The sequence below is a fragment of the Carlito syrichta genome, unplaced genomic scaffold (assembly GCF_000164805.1).
Source record: "Carlito syrichta isolate Samal-C Ts95f unplaced genomic scaffold, Tarsius_syrichta-2.0.1 Scaffold142889, whole genome shotgun sequence".
NCBI classification, from domain to species: Eukaryota; Metazoa; Chordata; class Mammalia; order Primates; family Tarsiidae; genus Carlito; species Carlito syrichta.
The window spans coordinates 79,739-102,154 of record NW_007086985.1 but is presented as its reverse complement, the minus strand read 5'-3'; the positions used below and the strand labels follow the sequence as shown (position 1 = coordinate 102,154).

The 22,416-nt window shown below is 42.9% G+C and overlaps 1 protein-coding gene across 1 annotated transcript in view; it reads right to left on the bottom strand.

Annotated features, from left to right (window-relative positions):
• DNHD1 (dynein heavy chain domain 1) overlaps positions 1-22,416 on the bottom strand; it is a 99,469-nt gene that overhangs the window by 70,342 nt on the left and 6,711 nt on the right. The window contains 7 exon segments of the mRNA XM_021708537.1: positions 4,384-4,540; positions 6,460-6,570; positions 6,648-6,851; positions 11,698-11,871; positions 15,495-16,332; positions 16,826-16,865; positions 17,142-17,315. Of these exon segments, the coding sequence (XP_021564212.1) occupies positions 4,384-4,540; positions 6,460-6,570; positions 6,648-6,851; positions 11,698-11,871; positions 15,495-16,332; positions 16,826-16,865; positions 17,142-17,315 (1,698 nt within the window).

The following is a 22,416-nucleotide window of genomic DNA, read 5'->3' as shown; positions in this document are numbered from 1 at the left end:
TGTGCTTACCTGCACTTACCTGCCTCCGAATGATGATGTAGAACAGACCACCACCCAATCACCTTGATGACCTTCCCCCATCAAAGAGAAGGATTAAAAGAACTCAACCACAAGCATCCTGTTGCCATTGCCAGGCCATTGCTGCCATTGCCTTGCTAAGCTATGGTGTGACCATATGCTCTTTGAGCTATGACCAGGCCATGTTTCCTAGCTCTGGTCCCCTTCCCTACCTTGGGGAGGTGACTCTCCTCTTTCTCTCTCTCTTTCTAAATTTAGTTTTTAAATAAATTATATTTCCTAATCTAACTTCTGTGCATTCTTTGCATCTTTTATGTGGCACCAGATCACACCCCCAACGGGCCTAACCTAACATTCTGCAGGCCCCACTGGGTGTGTAACCTAACATTTTTGGAGGTCCCACCAAGATCTAACACTTTTACTCATGGTTACTGATTTATAAACAAATGATACAGATAAAGAGCCAGAAGAAGAGATAAATAGGGAAAGATCTTGAAGGCTACTGAGCACAGGAGCTTTTGTCCCCACCAAGCTGGCATGCACCACCCTCCCAGCCAAGTGGAGCTTTACTGAACCCTGTCTTTTGGGGTTTTATAGAAGCTTCATTACATAGGCAAGATTGATTAAATCATTGGCCATTCATGATCATCTCCACTTTCCGCACCTATCCCTTACGATATGTTAGTAGAGGAGGTGGAGCTGAAAGTTCCAACCCTCTAATCCCCTGGCAATCAGCTCCCATCCTGAGGTCATTCAGAAGCCCAAGAGTCACCTCATTCAAACAAAAGATGCTCTTATCATCCAGGAAATTCCAAGAGATTTAGGAGTGTCAGATGCTTCTACCAAGACTCAGGAAATTACAAAGGTCTTCAGAGCTCTGTGTCAGGAACCAGGAACAAAGACCAAATATTAGAACAAAAGATTCTCCTAGTGCTCTCAGGGGCCTTAGAAGCTATATATCAGGCACTGGAGACAGAGATAGATAGATGCTTATTATTTCACAAAAACTCCTACAAATTAATAGAAAAAAGCAGACAACCCAATTAAAAATCAGCAAGAAAGTTGGACATTTCACAAAAGAGGGTACATCAAAATGGTCAATAAATATATGAAAAGGTGCTCAGCATCATTAGTCACCAAACAAATGAACATTAAAGCCACAATGTGATACCACTGTATTCCTGCTAGTTTGGCTACATTTTAAAATGTACAGGTTAAGCAGTAGCTCACACATATAATTCCAGCACTTTGGAAGGTCAAGGTGGAGGATTGCTTGAGGCCAGGAGTTTGAGACTAGCCTGGGCGACCTAGCAAGACTCTGTCTCCACCAAAAAAAAAATTTTTTTTTGAGTTGGAATCTCACTCTGTCACCCAGGCTGGAGTACAATGGCATGTTCACGGCCACCATGGCCTCGACCTGCTGGGTTCAGGCAATCCTTCAGCCTAAGCCTTCCAAGTAGCTAGGACTACAGGCATGCATCACCACACCTGGTTAATTATTTGATTTATTATAGAGATTAGGTCTCATCAAATTGCCCAGGCTAGTCTCGAACCCCTGGGTTCAGGCAATCCTCTCACCTCAACCTCCCAAAGTGTTGGGATTATAGGCATGAGCCACCATGCCCAGCCTAAAAAACATTTTTTTTAATTAGCTGGTATTATGGCGTGAGCCTGTAGCCCAAGCTACTTGGGAGGCTGAGGTGGGAGGATCACTTGTGCCCAGGAGTTCGAGGCTGCAGTGATTTATTATTGTGCCACTGCACTCCAACCTGGGCAACAGAATGAGACCGTGGGAAATCTACATTGTTGATGGGAATGTAAATATATACAACCACTCTGAAAACTGTTTGACACTACAAATCATACATATATTCTATTCTAGTAATTTCACTCCTGGAATATATACCTCAAAGAAATAAATGCTTATGCATACCAAAAGACATGAATAAGAATGCTCATAGCAACGTTATTCATTATAGTAAAAACTTGAACCAGGTCCGCTGCAGTGGCTCACACCTCTAATCCCAACACTTTGGGATTGTAGCTTACCGCAGTCTTGAACTCCTGGGATCAAGTGATCTTCCCACCTCAGCCTCTCAAGTAGCTAGACCTACAGGCATGTACCACCATGCCCAGCTAACTTTTAAAATTTTTTGCAGAGATACGGTCTTGATATGTTGCCCAGACTGGTCTCAAACTCCTGGCCTCAAGTGATCCTCCTGCCTTGGCCTCCCAAAGCACTGAGATTATAGGCATAAGTCATCAAGCCTGGTCTGAATGTAAATTATGCCATAATATAAAAAATTAACTACTGAATTTTTAAAAGTTACAACATTTTTGTAACATTAAAAACAAAGGTATGGCCAGGTGTGGTGGCTCATACCTATAATTCCAGCACTTTGGGAGGCCAAGGTGAGAGGACTGCCTGAGTTCATGGGTTCAAGACCAGCCTGGGCAACTTGGTGAGACCTCATCTCTACAATAAATCAACAAAATTAGCTGGGCGTGGTAGTGCATGCCTGTGGTTCCAGCTACTTGGAAGGCTGAGGTGGAAGGATTGCCTGAGCCCAGCAGGTTGAGGTTGCAGTGGCTGTGAGCATGCCACTGCACTCCAGCCTGGATGACAGAGTGAGACTCTGACTCAAAAAGATAAAAAAATAAAAATAAATGATAAAAACAAAGGTATGATTTAGGATCTGGGAGAAAGAGAAGGGCTACGGAGCAGCTCACCCCTATCTCCTGTCCCATTCAGCTTGGCATAATGGCAGGTCCAGTGTTTGCTGTCTAGAGGCTGAAGACCATTGTCTTCTTTTCACTCCTGCACCATGGCCTTAGGATCCCGGCACTGCCGATTCCACTGGTCCTTCTCCCCTACACCTCCTAAAGAAGACTATACATTTCCTTTTTACCCCCTCTTCTGAAACATCCAAAGAAGATATGACTGAAGGGTCCAGTCAGTACAAATGCATAAAACATGTAGAGGCTCTGTTAAGTCCAAAGTCTTAAATTCTGTGGCACTTTTATGGAACATCTTTATGCAAAGACTCTTCTATGTTCCTGCGATACATCAGTGAACAAAACAAAGATCTTTACTTTAATGGTTATATTCTACCACAGAGAGTTAGTAAAAAATAAATAAGTGAAGTCATATTTTTAGAGGTGAGAGGAACAACAGAAAAAGGAAAACATAGCTGGGCGTGGTGGCATTCACCTGCAGTTCCAGCTACTTGGAAGGCTAAGGTGGAAGGATCACCTGAGCCCAGCAGGTCGAGACCATGGTGGCCGTGAGCATGCCACTGCACTCCAGCCTGGGTGACAGAGTGAGACTCCAACTCAAAAAAAAAAAGAAAGAAAGAAAGAAAGAAAAACATATAGTAGAATTAGGAGGATAGTTCATTCTAGGAGGGAGAAGGGATCTGAGTATTTAAAAGTTTGTGACTTAAAAAAAATTTTTAGGTATTTAAAATATTTAAGATTTCAACCAAGAGCAACCTACAAAAGTCACTGCACCCATGCCAGCTCTCGCATGTCTCCTTTTCTTTTCTCCATTTTTTCCCTAATAACATTGTTTTAAAATTTAAAACTTAAAAAAAAAAGTCACTGCTTCCTCCTGAAAGCAGAGATTCCTTGTAGCCAAGGAGGCCATCTTTGAGACTTCAGAGTTCTATCCTTTGTGATTAATGAAGTTTAGAGCAACATATCAAAACCTGACTCAAGCCAGGCAAGGTGTGCCTCCTTTACATTAATTCTCATTTTCACAAAATCTGAGTGGGCTCCTCTCTCAAAACTGGACTATCTATTCATGATGATTAGCCACAGACCTGCATGAATAACCAGCACCACCTGACAACAAACCAGGTCATGGGCAAGAGGCAAGTACACAGCAGGGCCGCCCAGAGCTTTAAGCAAGGAGCATGCATCACAGATGCAAGGCAGGCATAATCAAGAAAGTCTCCATCATCGCACGTTTCTCCTAAACACAGTGGCCTGCCAAAGGTCCAAGATGGGTTCAAAGATAAGCCTAGCTTAAAAGATCAGGATTCCAATTCTTGAATTCTCTAATGACTGAATTCCCTAATGCCAGCACAAACAGCTGACAAAATAAACATTGTTAGTTTCCTCTCCTCCCTGTTCCTAGGTCAAGACCAATCCTTAGGGAAAGGTTGAGTTCAAACCTCTGCCCACGTGTTATTGATCTATCCATCCCAGAGCAGAGACTGCTGCTGCTGGGCAGGGCATTGACTCTGATCCAACTGTAAGTCTAGGTCACACAGTGGATCCCAGGAGAAACTTAACTAAGAGAAGGCTGAAACTCTGGGGAGCTCTGTTTGGAGAAAGGATCCACAATAAACTGGAGCCTCTTACCAGTTGAAGAACAGATCTGCAGAGGTTCACGCAACGATGGAGCAGCCGTAAACCCTTGTGTTTCTCCTTGGCTAGAGCCTTCTGCAGGTCCAGCAGCTCATAGCAGTGATCCAGTTCCCTGGGAAGCCAGGATACAGATCGTAGCTCCTGCAGAAGCCTGGAATCAAGAGCTAACATGGTCAGAGCTAGTGTCCCCTCCTTTCTTGGACACCTCTGACTCTCCTCACATCCCAGGCTGAGCAAATGTTCACCAAGATTGTATTATTTCCGAAGATGATCTATAGTGATAGCTCCCTCTTGAGAGTTCTTTTGGAAGAGTACAAGCCTAGAAAGCTGCTGGCTGGGGAATTATTTGAGAAAGGCTTGGAGTATGTGCAAATGTTTATATCTATTGATCTCTCTGCTAGGAGAGAAGGTCATTAAGTCCCAAGGTCTGACTTAGATGGAGAGACTACAGAGGCTTCTTCCTTGAAATAGGGGGAGCTGAGGGCCCTAAAAGTCTAGGCAAACAGGTAAATTTTAGAATCAAATTGAGGAAAAGAAAACGTTTCTATGGGCTGACCATCCCTAAGGAAATCCATTTCTATTATCCATGCCTCATCCTCCCCAGAGAACTCCACGTCTCTAAACATTTTTGAAAAAGATAAAAAGCCCCAATAAGCAGACAGAATGATCATAAGGGGTGTCATCTACTCAGTGCCCACTAGAGGCACTGAATATGGTACTTTGTATTCACAGTCTCATTTAATTCCCACTATGAAATTAAATCTAGGAATCTTTACCCTAGCTTGCAAATCAGGAAACTGAGGCTCAAAGACTGAAGTCCCTTGATAGTGCTCAGGGTCTAAATTCAGATCTGTCCAGCCTCCCAAGCCTTTATGCTTTTAATTATACCATGATGACTAGGCTAGAATGTAGGATGGAAACTCCCTAGAGTGTGGACTGCAAGTTGGTAAACAATGGATCAAATTCAGACTGAAAAGTGTTTTAATAAGTACCACTAAGAGTTGGCCAACACATGATGTTTTAATAGAATTTTGAATAAAATTTGGTTGAAATTTGCATTAAGAAGTTTCACAACAAAATGTGAATTTCCAGAAAATCCTGAAAAATAAGATGACTGATCACACTGGATACATATTCCCAAATGACAACAATTGTTGGAACTGAGTAGTGACTGTCCTCTTTAGATGCAATCTCTGACTGCAGTTCCCATGCTCCCTGATGCCTTACACCTAACCGACTGCATTCCTTCAGTACCTCTTGCTTTGGCCCTCTAGGCATTGAGTTTGCCACCTGTATCTCAGAATAGACCTAAGAGGAGCTGAGGAATCATGTGGAAGAAGCGAGAAAGTACTGGAAACAGGAATAACCAGTCTTTTCCAAAAAATGAATCCAAGTAATATCTTGGAAAAGAGCAGAGAGTTTCGATCCAAACATCTGAGATTGACAGTTAATAACTATGTGATGTGCAAGTTGATATAGGATAATATGGAATTACATGAAGATACACTCAGAGCATATGATTCAGAGGAAAAATGTATGTAAGGTATGTTCATATTTTGCATATGTGACAGAAAGAAAGGTTAAAAGTATATGTAACAAAATGTTCATAGTGTTTATTAAAAGTTGTTTTCCTTGTGCTTTTTTATATTTTTCAAATTTTCTACAATTAACATGCTATTGCCTTTTTTAAAACTAATTTTTTTTGAGACAGGGTTTCACTCTGTCACCTAGGCTGGAGTACAGTGGCACAATCATGGCTCACCACAGTCTTGAACTCCTGGCCTCAAGCAATCCTCCTGCCTCAGTCTCCGGGGCTACAGTCTGACTGTAGCCGGGGCTACAGTCATGCACCATCACACCTACCTTATGTTCCCATTTTTTTTGTAGAGATGGCTATTTTTCTATTTTTCTGTTTCTTGCTTTGTTGCTCAAGTTGGTTTTGAACTCCTGGCCTCAAGCAGTCCTCCTGCCCCAACCTCCCAAAGTGCTGGAATTACAGGTGTGAGTCATCATGCCCAACTCAAAACTAACTGTTAAAAACCCACTGATATTGCATTTTTAATACCTCACCTGCTAATGTGGAGTAGCCCAGCTCCAAAGTGGGGCACAGCAAAGAGCAGATGATTCCCTAGGAAACTCCGGAGCCGATGCAGACCCTGCAGCCTCACATTCCTCTTCCAACTACAAGTTAGAGGTCAATGACAATACGCAGTGGCTGTTATCCATTTCCCCCCAAATCACATATCCATCATACCTACCAGACCAAGGACTTGCGTAAGAGGCAATACTTAAAGAATGGAATGAACTGGAGCTGCTGCCAGAGAACAGAGTGGCGGTGCCAGGTGCCCAGCGTCATCGTCTCACTACCATCCACAGGATGTATATGCAGGATCCCAAAGGGAGAAAAGACGTAGTGCTCAGGATTCACCTTGTTGTGTGGCACTACTATCAGGCTGTAGGGGCTTCAAAAAAGAGCTCTGATCGGTGGAAGCCCTGGGAACTTGTGTAGACTTCAAGAAGAGAAGGATGGAGATGAGAAAGGAGGCAGGAAGGCAGGTAGAAGAAATAGAAAAGAGAAAAGACAGCAAAGTGTTTTCAAACTAGAAAGATGAAATAAATATTCTTTAAAAGAAATTGAAATCAAAGATAGATGAGTAGAAATAAAAAGGCACCTAGCCAGTTCCAAGAAGTTCATCTCTCCATTTCCAGATATCTTACATCCCATTGAATCTAAGATATCATCAATTGTAGCTGCAACATTATTTTATGAAACACTAAGATTACAAAAATGTTTCTTGCTATTCAGAATTCCACTACAGATGCAAGAAAAAGTGTCCTTGTTCTTTCTGTCCATCTGATTGTGGAAGTCAAGATTGAATAGAGGAATGCAAGAGAGAAGAAGGAAAAGGAAAAAAAAATGCTTTTAATATAATGTTCCATCAGTTTGTAAGATGCATCACAATTTCAGAGATGTTAAAATGTGAAAAAATGCTCATCCTAGAAATCATAAAATATGTGTATGCCTAGGTCCTGGAAGATATGCAGAGATAAGTCAGAGAATATTATTTGGGGTAACTGAGATGGGGGGAAAGCAAAGGGAGAAGACAAGACTAGAAACAAGTAAATAAAGAGAAAATCGCAATTTAGTGAACAAGATAAGTACCTCCAGGGCCATCTTAAATTCCTAATAGACCTTGGGTTCTCTTTCTTCTGCAAAATGCACCTATATCCCATATTAAATGCAATATATATGTAGCTATATAATAGGTATATCTAGCTATAGTAGACCAGTTAGCATAATGCTATGTTTAAGTGCATTTAATAAAGCATTAATTTTTATTTTTCAGTTTTCTTTACATATCTCAGAGTGAGCAATATTCTTAAGCCTTTTAAAACTGGATCCTAAAGAGATAAAATAGCCCTCCTCTATCTCTTATCTCTCTCTACTTTCTAGAATCCATTATTAATCACTTAAGAGCATTTAAATAGATACCAGAATAGATTCACTGTCAAATCATTAAAAAAAGTTATTCTTTTTTTGACTAGACTGTCTCAAGTATAGTACTACTATCTCCAAATTATAGATAAGAAAACTGAAACAAAGAGAAGTTAAGGCTTTGCCTAAGGCAATTAAGGGACGAGTACAGAATTTAAAACCAAATTTACCTGACTCGAACCCCCCTCCCTTAACCAGGGGCCATTTAACATCCCACAGGGTAACTGGCTATCTTAACTGAGCCCTGGCTCTCCCTGGGAAACACCTCTTTCCCTCTGACCTACTTATTGCTTAATAGAGGCTGCTCCTTCCATGTAGGGCCAGGAGTCAGGGCACACTCTCCTCATTCCCAACAGCCACTGCTCCTTTGGGAGAATATTCACTCATTCCACAAATGTTTATTAAGGCCAAGCACTGTGTCAGCCACTGAGGATACAGCAGTATACATGAAAAATCCAATCCCTTACTTCATGGCACTTAATTAAACCACTTATCAGGATTCCCTTCTGTTCAAGTATTGTGGTCAGAGATGAGGACATAACAATGACTTCTATATAGTCCTTGGCCTCAAAGGGCTCGACATCAACTGGACTATTGAGTGATACCAGAAAGTAAATGGGGAAAATCAAGATCTTCTCAAGACCCAAATCCAAACATTCAGCTTTTTCCAAAACATCTCAAACCCTGTGTCTTGCACATACCTGAAACACAGCAAATTTTACACTAAACTCATCATCTACCCCCTCCAAATCTATTCCTAATCTGACCAATTAGTTCATTCACTCAACAATTATTACTAAGTTTCCACTCTATGCCAGGCTGTTCTAAACCCTGGGGACACATTATTAAACATAACAAACCCAAACCCCTGCCATGATGGAACTCTCTTTCTATTAGAGAAGAAAGATGATAAACATAATAAATGATAGGGAGTTTTGTTTTGTTTTTTTTAAGTAAGCAAAGAAAGCCTGGCAGTTCCAGGGAAGAAGGGAGTGCAATTTTAAATGGATTGGTAAGGTTGGGAAGTGACAGTTGAGCCAAGACTCTAAGGAGGTGAAGGAATAAATTCCTCCCTAAGTGTGAACCAAACTCTAGAACAGATACAAGAAAAATTTAATAAATTCAAGCACATTTTTTAAAAACAACACTGTTACATGAAAAATAATTAATTAAATAAAACAAGTGAATGAGGGTTCTCCTCTTATTGATAGGATACTAGAAATGTGGACCAATACCCCTACCTGAGAACAACTAGAAAAACCAGGCCAATAATCTGATAAAATATGAAAACCATCTGATGAACACACCAGAGAGCCCACAAATTAAGTCCCCTGGGCTTTGGGTTGGGGCCCCAATTAGTTACAACATAGAAGTAAAGTTGAACCAGAAATATACCTACCTCCTTGGTATGGGGCTTGAACTGCAACTTTTGCTTGTTTTAGTTCCCTGAGTCTGTTGCAGGGTTGGTTTTCCTTCTCAGTGTTTCAGGAATGTATAATAAAATTGACATACAATTACTTCTACTGGAATCGACAGGTCCTCTATTTGGGCAAAAGCAGCACCAAATGCTGAACTCACAGCACTGGGTTTCCTCCTTGACAGATCTAGGCCCTGTGATCATTCGCTGACTTTTAGTTCTCTTGCTCACGGTTTCTTGTCTCTTGATGTGTGTAATTATCATTGATCGAGATGCTTCTCTGATTATGACTGATGCTGATAGTTTAAAGTCTTAAGCTTTCATTTGCTTTCTGTAAGCTCTCCATTACAGTCGGTAGGTATTCCATCCCACATTCCTCACTGCTGCCATTACTATAATTACCACCATGACAGTCAAGCGCACCATCCACTAGGTATTAGTAGGGTAGTTCATCATATTTAACAAGTGATCATTTAATTAATTGTGGTGCCACTACATATCGTGGATTACTAGTATCCTATTTCCTATTAGCAAGAAGTTCCGTACTGTTTCACATCAAGGACATTACCAAATGAATATGAGAATCCCATATTTGAGGACAGTTTTCTGGGATCCCTTATAATACCAGTACTGCGTCAGTCAAGGTCCAGTCAGGAAAGCTGAAACAATACAAGGCCTTTCAACAAAGTAAATTTAATAAAGAGAATGTGTTTTTAAAAATATGTCAGAGGAATAAAAAAAAAAAAGGGAACACTAAGGTAGCATAGAGATAATAACTCCAGAAAATAGATACCAGCTTTAGAACTAGAGGAATGAAGGCAAGAGATTTGGCTTATTAGAAGCTACTAATATAAGCTTGGAAGAAGGGCTTGTAGAGTTGGGATTCAGATTTCAAGGGAGGAGATGCTGGCTGGCTGCTATTAGTACCTAAGGAGTTTGGAGGAGGGGACTTGCAGAGTTAAGACCCAGAACACTGAAGGAAAGGTGCTGCCAGCTGGTGTTGGTAACTCTCAGAGTTACAAAGAGGCTGATTTGGAAAGTGCCTGCTGCTGCCAAGGTGAGGAATCCTTACTGCAGTAACAGTGACAGGAAAAGCAAGAAAAGGAGGAAGAAATCCCTTTTCCTTTTACCCTGTGGTCCAGTCTCCCTCTAGAACCCTCTGTTAATCAAAGCTAATAGTAGAGCAGCAGGAAAAGAAGAAATAAAATTTGCAGAGTCCCAGCCCCAGTATCACAAAGCAAAGAGAGAAAAGTAGAATTAGAGCCAAAAGACAATGTATATGGCATGTTGCTCTCAGCGAATGAGTCTTAAATGAATTGATCAGACATGAATGAAATGATACAGATCATTAATACTATCTAAGTTCAGCAGAAAGAGATAACTGTGTTTCTGGGAGGCTGTATCAGATATTGCTTAAGAGCATGAAATCTCGAGTTAACATAGTTCTAGGTTTAAGTCTTGCTTCCACCATTTACTATGTGACTTTGGACAAGTTACTTAACCTCTCTACATACCTTAATATGGAAACAATGATACCTGTTAGGTGAGGAATTAAATAACACATGTCATGTGTTTATTAGTACAATACCCAATATATAGAAGAGTTTAATTAATGGCAATGACTAGGGCTTTTAAAAATAGGGAAGAGGCCATTTCTTTGCTAAACTACATCTGACCACGTGTTTTTTTGAGCTATGGCCAGGTCATGTTTTCCTAAGCCTTAGCCCCTCCCCTACCAGTCTCTCTGTTTTGCTCTCTCTCTCTCTCTCTCTCTCTCTCTCATATCCCCTCTCCCTACCTCTAATGTACTTTCTAAATAAACTGTATTTTCCAACCTAAAAAAAAATAGGGAAGACCTGGAGCTCATGGGGGAAAGAGAATGAATGCCTCTTGAGACATACAGAAGGAAGAGAGTTAAATTTGTTTTCATAGCCCCAGAAATAAAACTAGGACCAGGAGGTAGAAGTTAAAATAATGCAGATTTTGATTCAGTCTAAGGAATAGGATGCCTTGGGAAAAACAAAGCTTCCCTGATACTGCAAAGATTTAAACAAATACCTAATTCTTGCATTGGACTTGAAAGAGATCACCATAAAATTTGCTTCTGAGTCTATTACCAAATGTTTCTATTATTCTAGTTTAGAATAAAGGATAAATAGCAAAGAAGTGAGAAAAGGATGACTACCACAAAAGGCTGTGAGAGAAAAGAGGAGGTGGAGAGTGGATAGGAGGAGGCCAGGGAGAAGGGGAGGGGAAGGGAAACTGCCAGACAGAGGAGGAGTATGTAGACAAAGGACAGGGAAGAGGAGTGGGCATGTGGAGAAAGAGGAGGGGGAAGCAGCATAAAAGGAAGTCAAGCAGGGGGAGGAGAAGGGGTCTGGACACAGGCTCTTACCTAAAGTACCGGCTTGGAGCCACATTGAGGTAGAGGAAGTGGATCTTCTTCAGGTCTCTCTCTGTCTTTAGAATGGTCATCACCTGGCTACCCAGGAAGGAAGTCTCAGGTAAGAAGCCAATGCTTCTCTTTTGGAAGGTCTTTTCCCTAGGAGCGTCATATACAAGCTGAGACCTGTATGACAAAAAGTCAGAAGAGAAAAGTCAGAGCAGATGTCAGGGACCTAGAGGTGGGCCTTACCACTGGCCAGTAAAAGGAGAAGCTAAATCAGGTGTCTGAAGGGACCTGATGTGGCACTGTCAGAGCCTGACTGCCACCTGTGCTCAAAGATGTCACATACTGAACAAATACAGTGCATCATATAACATAGGCAACTACAGTCACACAAACATGTGCATGAACAACCCCTCCCCTTCTGATAATGAATAATCATTCTGGATTGATCATCATTAATGTGAAGTCAGTATTACATAATACTGTGTACAAGCACTGGAGAGACTTTATTTTCCCAACTCATCACCCTGTAAGCCCATGGTCCTCGATTTCTCCTCTCTCCAACTTTTTAACCTTCCAGATCTGATATTCTATCTTTGCATTCATTACACCTGCTTTCCAACCCTTTATGATCTCCATGCCTGTTACTTTTTCTTACTGTTCCTCCATCGTCACCCAACCTCTAGCTTCATATTCTTACCTTTCCTGCCAAGATCTATTGGTGCTCCCTAAAGCTTACACCAATACTCTTACCTTCTTACTCTTCTACCATACTTGTCAGCACAATTGGTATAGAAATTAGTTACCAAGAACCCAAAGTTGAATTTCCTGGATAATAATTTTGATTGGGGTGACTTAAGAGCACACACACACACAAATTTTGGAATGATTTAATGTAGACTTAATTGTCTAGGTATACTAGTATTAGTAATTGGCCCAAACTTAGATCAACAGAACAAGTTACCTTAGGGATAACAGTGCAATCCTCTTCTAGAGTTTATATCAACAGTAGGGTTCATGACCTTGATACACTCACCCTTGATAAACTGTTCTGTTGGATAAGGACATCTTATATGGTAAAACTGTTATTAAGGGTTCATTTCTTCAGCAGTTAAAGTCCTAATTCAGGGCTTGGTGGCTCAGTCTGTAATCCCAGCACTTTGGGAAGTCGAGGTGAGTAGATTGCCTGGTGCTGAGGGTTCGAGATCAGCCCAGGTAATTTGGTGAGACCTCATCTCTACAATAAATCAAAAATTAGCCAGGCACGGTAACACGTGACTATAGTTCCGACTACTTGGAAGGCTGAGGCAGAAGGATCGCCGGAGCCCAGCAGGTCGATGCTGCGGTAGCAGTGAGTGTGCTACTGCACTCCAGCCTGGGCGACAGAGTGAGACTCCAACTCAAAAAAAAAAATCCTGATATAGTATATTCAGAAGATCACAGAACAAAGAATATTGGCTTCTCTACAGGTCCCTTGTGTCCAGTCTAAATGGTGGGCTCATTCTGCTCTGGTATCTTAGTATAAGTCCTCAGGCAAGTCAGTTCTTTCAGGCCTCTCAAGCTGTCATACTTAACCTCATGCTTAGCTCTGCCAAGCCCCCAGTCCCATCCCATTCTCCACCTCCTTCCCTGCCTGAAAAAACTGAGGCTCACAACCATTAGCTAACTCCCTCTACTTTGGTTGCCTTTCCATACACTTATCTGTCCCCCAGTTTGAGAGGGAGAAATATCCTTTATTCTCTGTGAGACTAATTCCTCCATCAGTGCTCTGGATCCCTTATCCCCTCTCTATGAAATATTTTAAGTCTCCTCTTCTTGCTTTAGCCTATTTATTCATTCAGTCTACAAATATTTATTGAGCATCTATTTCTCAAGTACCATCTTGGGGACTGTAAACTTCTATCTTAAAAAAAAAAAAAATCCTACCCAGACATCAAAATTCTTTCACTGCTGTCCTACTGTTTCTCTTTCCCTTTCAAACAAAACTTAATTTAAAGATAGTAAAATGTGATTTCCACCTCATCTCCCATTCACTCCTCAATGTACTACAATCTAGCTTCTTCTCCACAAAATTCCGCTAAAACCACTCACCAACCTTTTCCTTGTTGCTAAATCCTAACCTGCAAATATATTTTGTTTGTCTAATCTAGACCCAAACTCCCTCAGATGTGCTTTCTGTAGACACACACACTCCAGAGGAGCAGCCAGGCAAAAGGCAGTTCTCTTTTGTTTTATAGCACTTATTACAGTTTGTAATTATTTTTTACTTATATTTATCTCCCTGACTAAAATGTAAAATCCCAAGGGAAGTGATTGGGTCTGTTTCATTCACTTCTGTATCCCCAGCACCTAGCAGTTCCTGATACATATAGGTTTCCAGTAATACTTATTGAATGAATAAATGTCTGAGAAGTCAGTCCTGGAGGACTTAATCATACTAGCTAGACCTCAGAGGTTGATTGCCAGGTTGAAAGAGAGGACAGAGAACTTGACCCTTTTCCAAAATCTCAGCCCATTGCCAATTCAGTTAAGTTCCCCCAGGAAAGGAAACTTGTACTTGGTGCAGAGTTCAGTTCTTTGAAAAAGAAAAATACTCTGATGGGGCTGTTGAAGGGATACATTGTGCCACTGGCCACCTTCCATCAGGATCTCAGGAGCCTCCCTAGCTGCCCAACATTAGAGCTTTAACAGAAAGACTTGATCCAGCTGTGCATGGTTGGTCACGCCTGTAATCCCAGCACTTTGAGAGGCTGAGGTGAGAGGATTGCCTGAGCCCAGGAGCTCAAGACCAGCCTGGGCAATATGGCCAGACCTCGTCTCTACAATAAATAACACAATTAGCTGGGCATGGTGGCACAAACCTGTAGTCCCAGCTACTTGGAAGACAGAGGAGGAAGGATTGCCTGAGTCTAGCAGGTCAAGGCTGCAGTGGCCATGATTCTGCCACTGCACTCCAGATTGGGTAGCATAGTGAAACTCTGGCTCAAAAAAAAAAAAAAAAAAAAGACTCGATCCAGTCATAAATATACAGCAAAAACTTGAGAAGTCCAGCTAAACTAAAGGTAAAACTAGCCTTCTTCCTAGACTGTAAACGTCACAGACAGTTGCAAAACATCTAGAAAATGAGGCCAGAGGATAAGAAGAATTATAAGACTAATGTTAAAGAAATCTTAGAAGAGAAGACCTCTGGAGGCATTCTGAACGCCAGATTTTGAGGAAAAAAAGATATTTTTGAGTGCCCACATTGGGAAAAAGAGTGCCACATTGGGTAGGAAAAAGACTCTGAAAGGATCATAATAAAATACTATCCTGTATGCTGCCAACTCTACTATTCTGCCTTGGAGCTGGGTTAACTCACATAGACATATGTGGGAAGGCCATTCAGACAAGCACTTCCTATGAGTATCCTGAGGGAAGGACGCAGTATCCAGGACAAGGTTGGCCCAGAGGCAAGGCTCAGTGATTATGAATGTACTGGAAAAAGAACTAAGAAGGCTTCTGGCAGCATCTAAGAAAGAAATCTGGAAACTGGAAAGTTATGATGTGAGTCTAAATCTTTGGCTACCTCATGGCTAATTTCTGATTTTCATTAATTTCTGCATTTCCCTATGAGGATTAACACTAAGACCACTGAGTTTATTTTGCAGACAAAAAGGAAGAGAGGAACAGCCTCACACCAGCTTGGCTTGGGATCAGGCTAATCTCTAAGATAGCTGACTCTAGACAACCAAGTGACCCTAGAAGCATCCATAAAATTGCTGCTGCTTCTCTACTCCAAGCCCGAGGAGGGGTCCCTCACTTACCTAGTCTCTCTTCCTCTAACAGTTTCCTCTTCTGTGTTGTTGGTGTCACAGCTCTTATACTGTACAGGGATGTCCGTTGCCAGTGCCAAGGGCAGGAGACTAAGTCCATCCAGCCACAAGGTCTCTTCGAGGGCTACCTCAGCACCAACAATGCCCAGGCAGTGCTGTAGCTCAGGCAGTGTCAATGGTCGCAGCCATGTGGTCAACTTCTCCTTTACTTGCTGCCCACCCCACCGGGCCTGCACAAAAGGGCAGACTGGGCATGGGCGCCCATGATGGAACCTCTGTTTCTGGGGATAGCAGTCAGCATGGGAAGCACTGTCTAACAAAGAGTTGTCTGGAGGAAAAGCCTGATCTATGGCATCCAACAAGTCCAGCTGTAGCTGGGTTTGGACCCAGGGTGCCCAGCAGTACAGCTGCTCCAAGAAGGGCAGCAAATCAAGGTGACCCACTAGAAACTCACGATATGGATGCAGCAAACCCAGTACTCCATGCAGGTAGTGCCAAGCTGCAGGGCTACGGTCCTGCAGCACAGCTGAGAACAAAGTTCGGAGCTCAGTTAGCAGGAGCTCTAGCACTGTGGGCTGCTTTGACTCGGTCACTGGCTTTAGGAACTGCCTCCGTTTTCTCTGACAGTCCGAGGGCTGCTGTTTGCTGTCCAGGGCACATACAGAGTGCCAAGACTCAAGGGCATCAGACGATGCCTCATCAGGCGACAAACCTACCCTCCTTTCCTCTTGGACCAAGAGGAGCTGGGCATTCAACTGCTGTCGAAGTGACCTTGCCCACAGCTTAGGCTCCAACTGCCAGTTCCAGCCTTCCCGCTTCTGGGCCTCACCTGCATGGGCCAGCCCAGGAGAAGGTCCAGAGAAGGGACCTCAGGCTCGGGGCTGGTTATGGTCAGGGTCAATGGGGTTGGGGAAAGTGGGAGGAAAGGACCTAGGACAAGGAAATTAATGGAACTGCAGAGCAGAGCCACACCAGCAGAGGGCGTTTCCAGAGACCCTCAAGCCCTTCCCACAGCTTCCCCAAAGATCAAGTAGGAAGCAGGCCTAGGACAGAGGTGGGAGCCCTCACTGCACAAGAGTTCCTTCCCACCTCCCAGTACCCTGTCCACCTTACCTGGCCTAAGAGGTGTAGGAGGCAGGGGAAGGGAAGAGGGCCAGATATGCCGATGAGGTTTCATTGGGGAGTGCCTACTGGAGACACGAATGAACTTAGAACCGGTCACAGGCTCACCCTAATCGCAGCCATCCACACACAAGAGACTAGTACACACGTGTAAGCACTTGAAGAGGCAAGCTGGCACCCCGACAGAGCTCACACAGAACCTGAGTCACAGCAAGACCCTTCACTCGGGGTGGCGATCGCCTGAAAGGGATGAACAGTCGTCACTCAGAGGCAGCGAAGCCCCAGTCCCATGACGTCTTCGCCCACAGGCTGAGGAGGTTGTGAGGACAGAAAGCCGAGGAGAGGGCTTGGTCAGGCTATGGTAGGAGAAGCCGACAGGAAGAAAGCACAAAGGAGTGGGCTGGGAAGGGGAGAAGAGGAAGTAGACTCTGGGGTAGGGGGTCTTCTTGAGGGCAGGGGAGAGAGCGGGTCGTGGGGATGAAGGGAAGCGGATCCCGAGCGGGACCGAGGACTCACCCGCAGTTCCATCAGCTCCCAGCTGTTAGAACGGTTACAAGACCCTGGGAACACACAGGGGGGCCAGAAAGAGGAGGGGCCATGGTCGAATGTGGGCGGGCCAAGGGGGTGAGCAGAGCCAGAGTCAGGAGGGGTGGGGCCCGCCTGCAGGATGCCGCTTGCCTGTGAAGATACCTGCAGAGGACAAGGTTGGGTCTGAAAACGAGTGGCACGTTCATTCGGGAGACTAGCAATCCAGAGGGCGTCGTGAGCAAGTGTAATCCATGTTCCTGTTTACCCATTCTCTGAGTATCCAAACCACTGCCAGGTCCCAACAAAGTAAACCTTTGGGACATCCCTCACCCCCAACATATCCCTCCACCCCATCCCACCTCCCCAAAAGAATCCGGATTAAGACTAAATTCTTGATCTCAGGGCGTTCAAAATTTAGTTGGGAGGGGCGGGGGTAAAAGTGTGGGGGTGGCTGAATGAATTTTTAAAATTCAGCTGAATGATTTTTTAAAAAATAGAAATTTAGCTCAATACATCCAATTACTTAATGTCTCCACTTGGATAGCTGATAAATATCTCAAACTTAAAGCGTCCAAAAGTAGGCCGGGCTCGGTGGCTCAGCCTGTAATCCCGCGCTTTGGGAGGCCAAGGTGAGACCCACCTGGGCAACTTGGTGAGACCTCATCTCTCTACAATAAATTTAAAAAAAATTAGCCGGGCGTGGTAGCGCGCGCCTGTAGTTCCAGCTACTTGGAAGGCTGAGGCAGAAGGATCGCCAGAGCCCAGCAGGTGGAGGCTGCGGTGGCAGGGAGTGGCCACTGCACTCCAGTCTGGGCGACTGAGTGAGACTCCAACTCAAAAACAAACAAACAAACAAACAAAAAACCTCCAAAAGCAGACTCCCAACCACCCTCTTCCAAAAGAAACCTGCTCCTTTCTCTTTTCACTGTCTTTCCTATCTCAGTGAACAGCAAGTCCATTTTTTACTAGCTGCTCTGGCCAAAACCTTGAAGTCACCTTTGACATCTCTTTTTCTCTTTTTTTTCTCTTTTATGTACCATAACTAATCCTTCAGGAAATTTTTTGGGTCATACCTTCAAAATATATGCAAAATCCAACTATTTCTCATCATTTTAAGTGCTACAACCTTGGTCTAAGCTGCATCATTTCTCACCTGGGTTTTCCATGGCCTTCTGACTGGTCTTCTTAATTCCACCCTTGCCCCTACAATCTATTCTTTTCAGAGAAGCCAGTGGCCTTTTTCAAATATAAGCAGATACTATCACTATTCTTCTCATAGCTCAGTAATAGGCCAGGCTCATGCCTGTATTCCCAGCGTTTTGGGAGGCTGAGGTGGAGGATTGCTTGAGCTCAGAAGTTTGAGACTAGCCTGGGCAACATAGCAAGACTTCCTCTCTATAAACAAACAAACAAAAAAACCTCACTAATGCCTTATCAGCTTATTCTCTCAGGTGAAAACCAAAATCCTACCATGGCCTACAAATTGCTATTTGAAAACTGACTGCTCCTTTGGGGTCTTCTCTCTCCATATTCACTCCTGCTGTGCCTAGATCACACCAAATATACTACCACTTCAAAGCCTATATACATGCTGTGCTGTCTGCTTGTGTATTAGTTAGGCAGTATACAAGTTGTGGTGGTTAATTTTATGTGTCAACTTGACTGGGTTAAGAGAAGTTCAGATAGCTGGTAAGACATTATTTCTGGATGTGTCTTTGCGGATATTTCTGGAAGAGATTAGTATTTGAAAAGGTAGACTGAGTAAAATAAACATCCTCATCAATCATCCAATCTTGTCTGAATAGAAAAAGTGGAGGGTGAAGTTGGTCTCTTTTTCAGCTGAGACATCTGTCTTCTCCTGTCTTTGGACATCAGTACTTCTGATGCTCAGGCCTTCAAACTTGGATTAAATTACACCACTGGCTTTCCTGGTTCTCAGGCTTGTACACAGCACATTGTAGGGTTTCCTGGCCTGTCAGTTCTGTTTTTCTGAAGAATTTTCTCTAATGCACAAATTTTCCGCAACTGTGCAACAAATTATCACAAACTAATCAGCTTAAAAAACGAGACCCATGTAGAATCTCACGGTTCTGTAGATTAGATATCCAGCATGACTTGACTGGGTTCTCTGCTCAGGTTATCATATGTCTGTAAATGCCTGAAATTGATGTATTTATTGGACTGAAGTTGTCTTTTTTTTTTTTTTTTTTTGAGTTGGAGTCTCACTCTGTCACCCAGACTGGAGTGCAGTGGCCGCTCCGGGCCACTGCAGCCTCGACCTGCTGGGCTCCGGTGATTCTTCTGCCTCAGCTTTCCAAGTAGCTGGAACTACAGGCACGTGCTACCACACCCAGCTAATTTTTGATTTTATTGTAGAGATGAAGTCTCTCTACAATACCAAGTTGCCCAGGCAAGTCTCGAACCCGTGGGCTCAGGCAATCCACTCACCTCAGCCTCCCAAAGCCACCGAGCCAGGCTTGGACTGAAGTTTTCATTTGGAGGCTCTGGGGCAAAAATCCACTTCCAAGCTCATTGTTATTGGCAAGATTCAGTTCCTTGCAGTCCTTGCAGGACTGAGGTCTCTGTTTCTTTCCTGGCCATCAGCTAGGGGCACCCTTAGGTCCTAGAAGCAACCTCTCTTCTTCTATTTTATTTTATTTTTTTGAGTTGGAGTCTCACTCCATCGCCCAGGCTGGAGTGCAGTGGCACGCTTACAGCCACCCCAGCATCCGCCTGCTGGGCTCTGGTGATCCTTCCACCTCAGCCTTCCAAATAGCTGGAACTACAGGTGTGGGCTACCACATGCAGCTAATTTTTTTTTATTTATTGTAGAGATGAAATCTCACCAAGTTGCTCAGGCTGTTTTCAAACCTGTAGGCTCAGGCAATTCTTCTCACCTCGGCCTCCCAAAGTGCTGGGATTACAGGCTTGAGCCACCGCGCCCAGCCAGCTACCTATCTTCTTTGCCACCTGGTCCCTCCATCTTCAAGCCAGCAACAGTGCTTCAAACCCTTCTCATGCTTCAACTTTTTCTGATGTCCCTTCCACAACCAAAGAAAACACCCTGCTTTTAAAAGGCTTGTATGAAAAGAAGACATACAGGCAGCCAACAGATACATTAAAAAATGTTCAGCCTTACTAATCATCAAAGAAATGCAAATCAAAACCACACGGAGTTACCACTTAAGTTCAGTCAGGATGGCCATCATAAATAACTCAAAAACCAATGGAGGCTGGAGAGGCTGCAGAGAAAAGGGAACTCTTCTACAAGAGGTGGGAGTGTAGATTAGTATTGTCTCTGTGGAAAATAGTGTGGCGATTTCTAAAAGATCTAAAAATTGACCTTCCATACAACCCAGCAATCCCCTTTCTGGGAATATACCCAGAAGGACTCAAATCAATCCACAAAAAAAGATACCTGCACACACGTTTATTGCAGCACTATTCACAATAGCAAAAACATGGAACCAACTGTGATGCCCACAGAAACTGGACTGGATTTAAAAAATGTGGTACATATACATCATGGGCTATTATGCAGCCATAAAGAAGGACAAAATTATGGACTTTGCAGCAACTTGGATGAATTTAGAGTCTATCATACTCAGTGATCTATCACAGAAGCAAAGAACTGAGTACCACATGTTCTCACTCATAAGCGGATCCAAAACATATATCATAATACTATCAGAAAGGGATTGGCAGTAGCAGTACACTGCCAGGGGAGGGAGGGGCACATAACACCAATAAAGGTAACTTATCCCCAGCCAGGCAAAGTGGGGGCAAAAGGGAGGCACAAACTTCACCTGTACGATGACTACTTATGTACCTAACCCTGAATTGTACCCCACATCTTTAAAATAAATGCTTAAAAAATAAAAAGCTTGTGTGATTAGCTTAGGCCTACCCAGATAATCTCTTACTTACACTCAACTGTGCCATATAATATAAACTATGGTATGAGTAAAATCTATCATATTCATAGTCCCAGGCAATATGCAGGGTGTACTAGTGAGCAGGAAATATCAGAGACCATCTAAAAATTCTGCCATATCTGTTGTAATAAAAAGACCCAAACTACCATGGTTTAAACATGATAGAAGTTTATTTTTCTCTCTCACATAAGTGTCCAAGTGTAAGTACTCTATTAACATGGTAGCCCTTCAGTTATTCTGCCTTCTCCAAGGAAGTAGTCCTTATCTTCAAGATCCAAGATAATTCACCACTATGTGTGCTGAGTCCCTTCCCAACAAGTGAGATGGGGAAAAGAGGAAGGAGAAGGCATACCCTTTCTTTTAAGGGCACAGCCTGGCAACTACATACATCACTCAATCACATGGCCACACCTAGCTATGAGGAAAGCTACACAATCTAATCTTTATGTTCAGGGTTACGCACCCAGTTAAAGTCAGAGATTCTATTAGTAAACAAAAAGGAGACCATGAATACTGGGAGACAGTTAATGGCTTTTACCACTAGTTGAGCAGTAGAAGAGTGAACATTCTTCTTCCCGATGCCCTCAAGGCTTACTCCCTCATTTCAAGTCTCTGCCCAAAAGCCACCTTATAAGTGAGTTCTTCCCTAACTATCCAACAGAAAACAGCAATACTCTTGCCAACCTCCTTGTCCTCCTTACCCTGCATTATTTTTCTCCATAGGACTTGCTACCATCACATATAAATATTGATTGTTTATGGTCTATTTCCCCTAACTAGAAATATAAGCTTCATGGCAGCAGATTGTGAATACTCCCTATTCTATACCCAGTGCCGGGTGGTAGGCATCATGAGAAGGTGATCAGAAAATATTTGTGGAAAAAATACATAAATGTATAACAACCTTTTTGTGAGTAAGAAAATAGGCTCTGGAGTCAGACTACCTGGATTGAAATCCTGACTTCACTACTTACTAGTCATGAGATATTTTACCTTAGTTTCATTTTTTGAAAATGAAGAGAATAATAGTGTCTATCTTACAGGACTGTTATGAGTATTAAATGAATTAATGCATACAAAATGTTTTAGAATAGAGCTGATAGATAGTAGGCACTTGATATAATTGTTATGTGTTTGTTGTTCATTTTGACATAATGGTGAACAGGACATAGGGTTCAGTGAGGACATGAATAAGAGCATGGAGAACTCTTCCAGGAAAGAGCAAGGAAAAGTCCTCACGTCATAATAGGGCTTAAAGTTTAAGGCCTTAGATCAACAAAAAAAAGTTTCAAAGTCAGAAGGGAATTCTGTTCAATAACCTCTGCTGA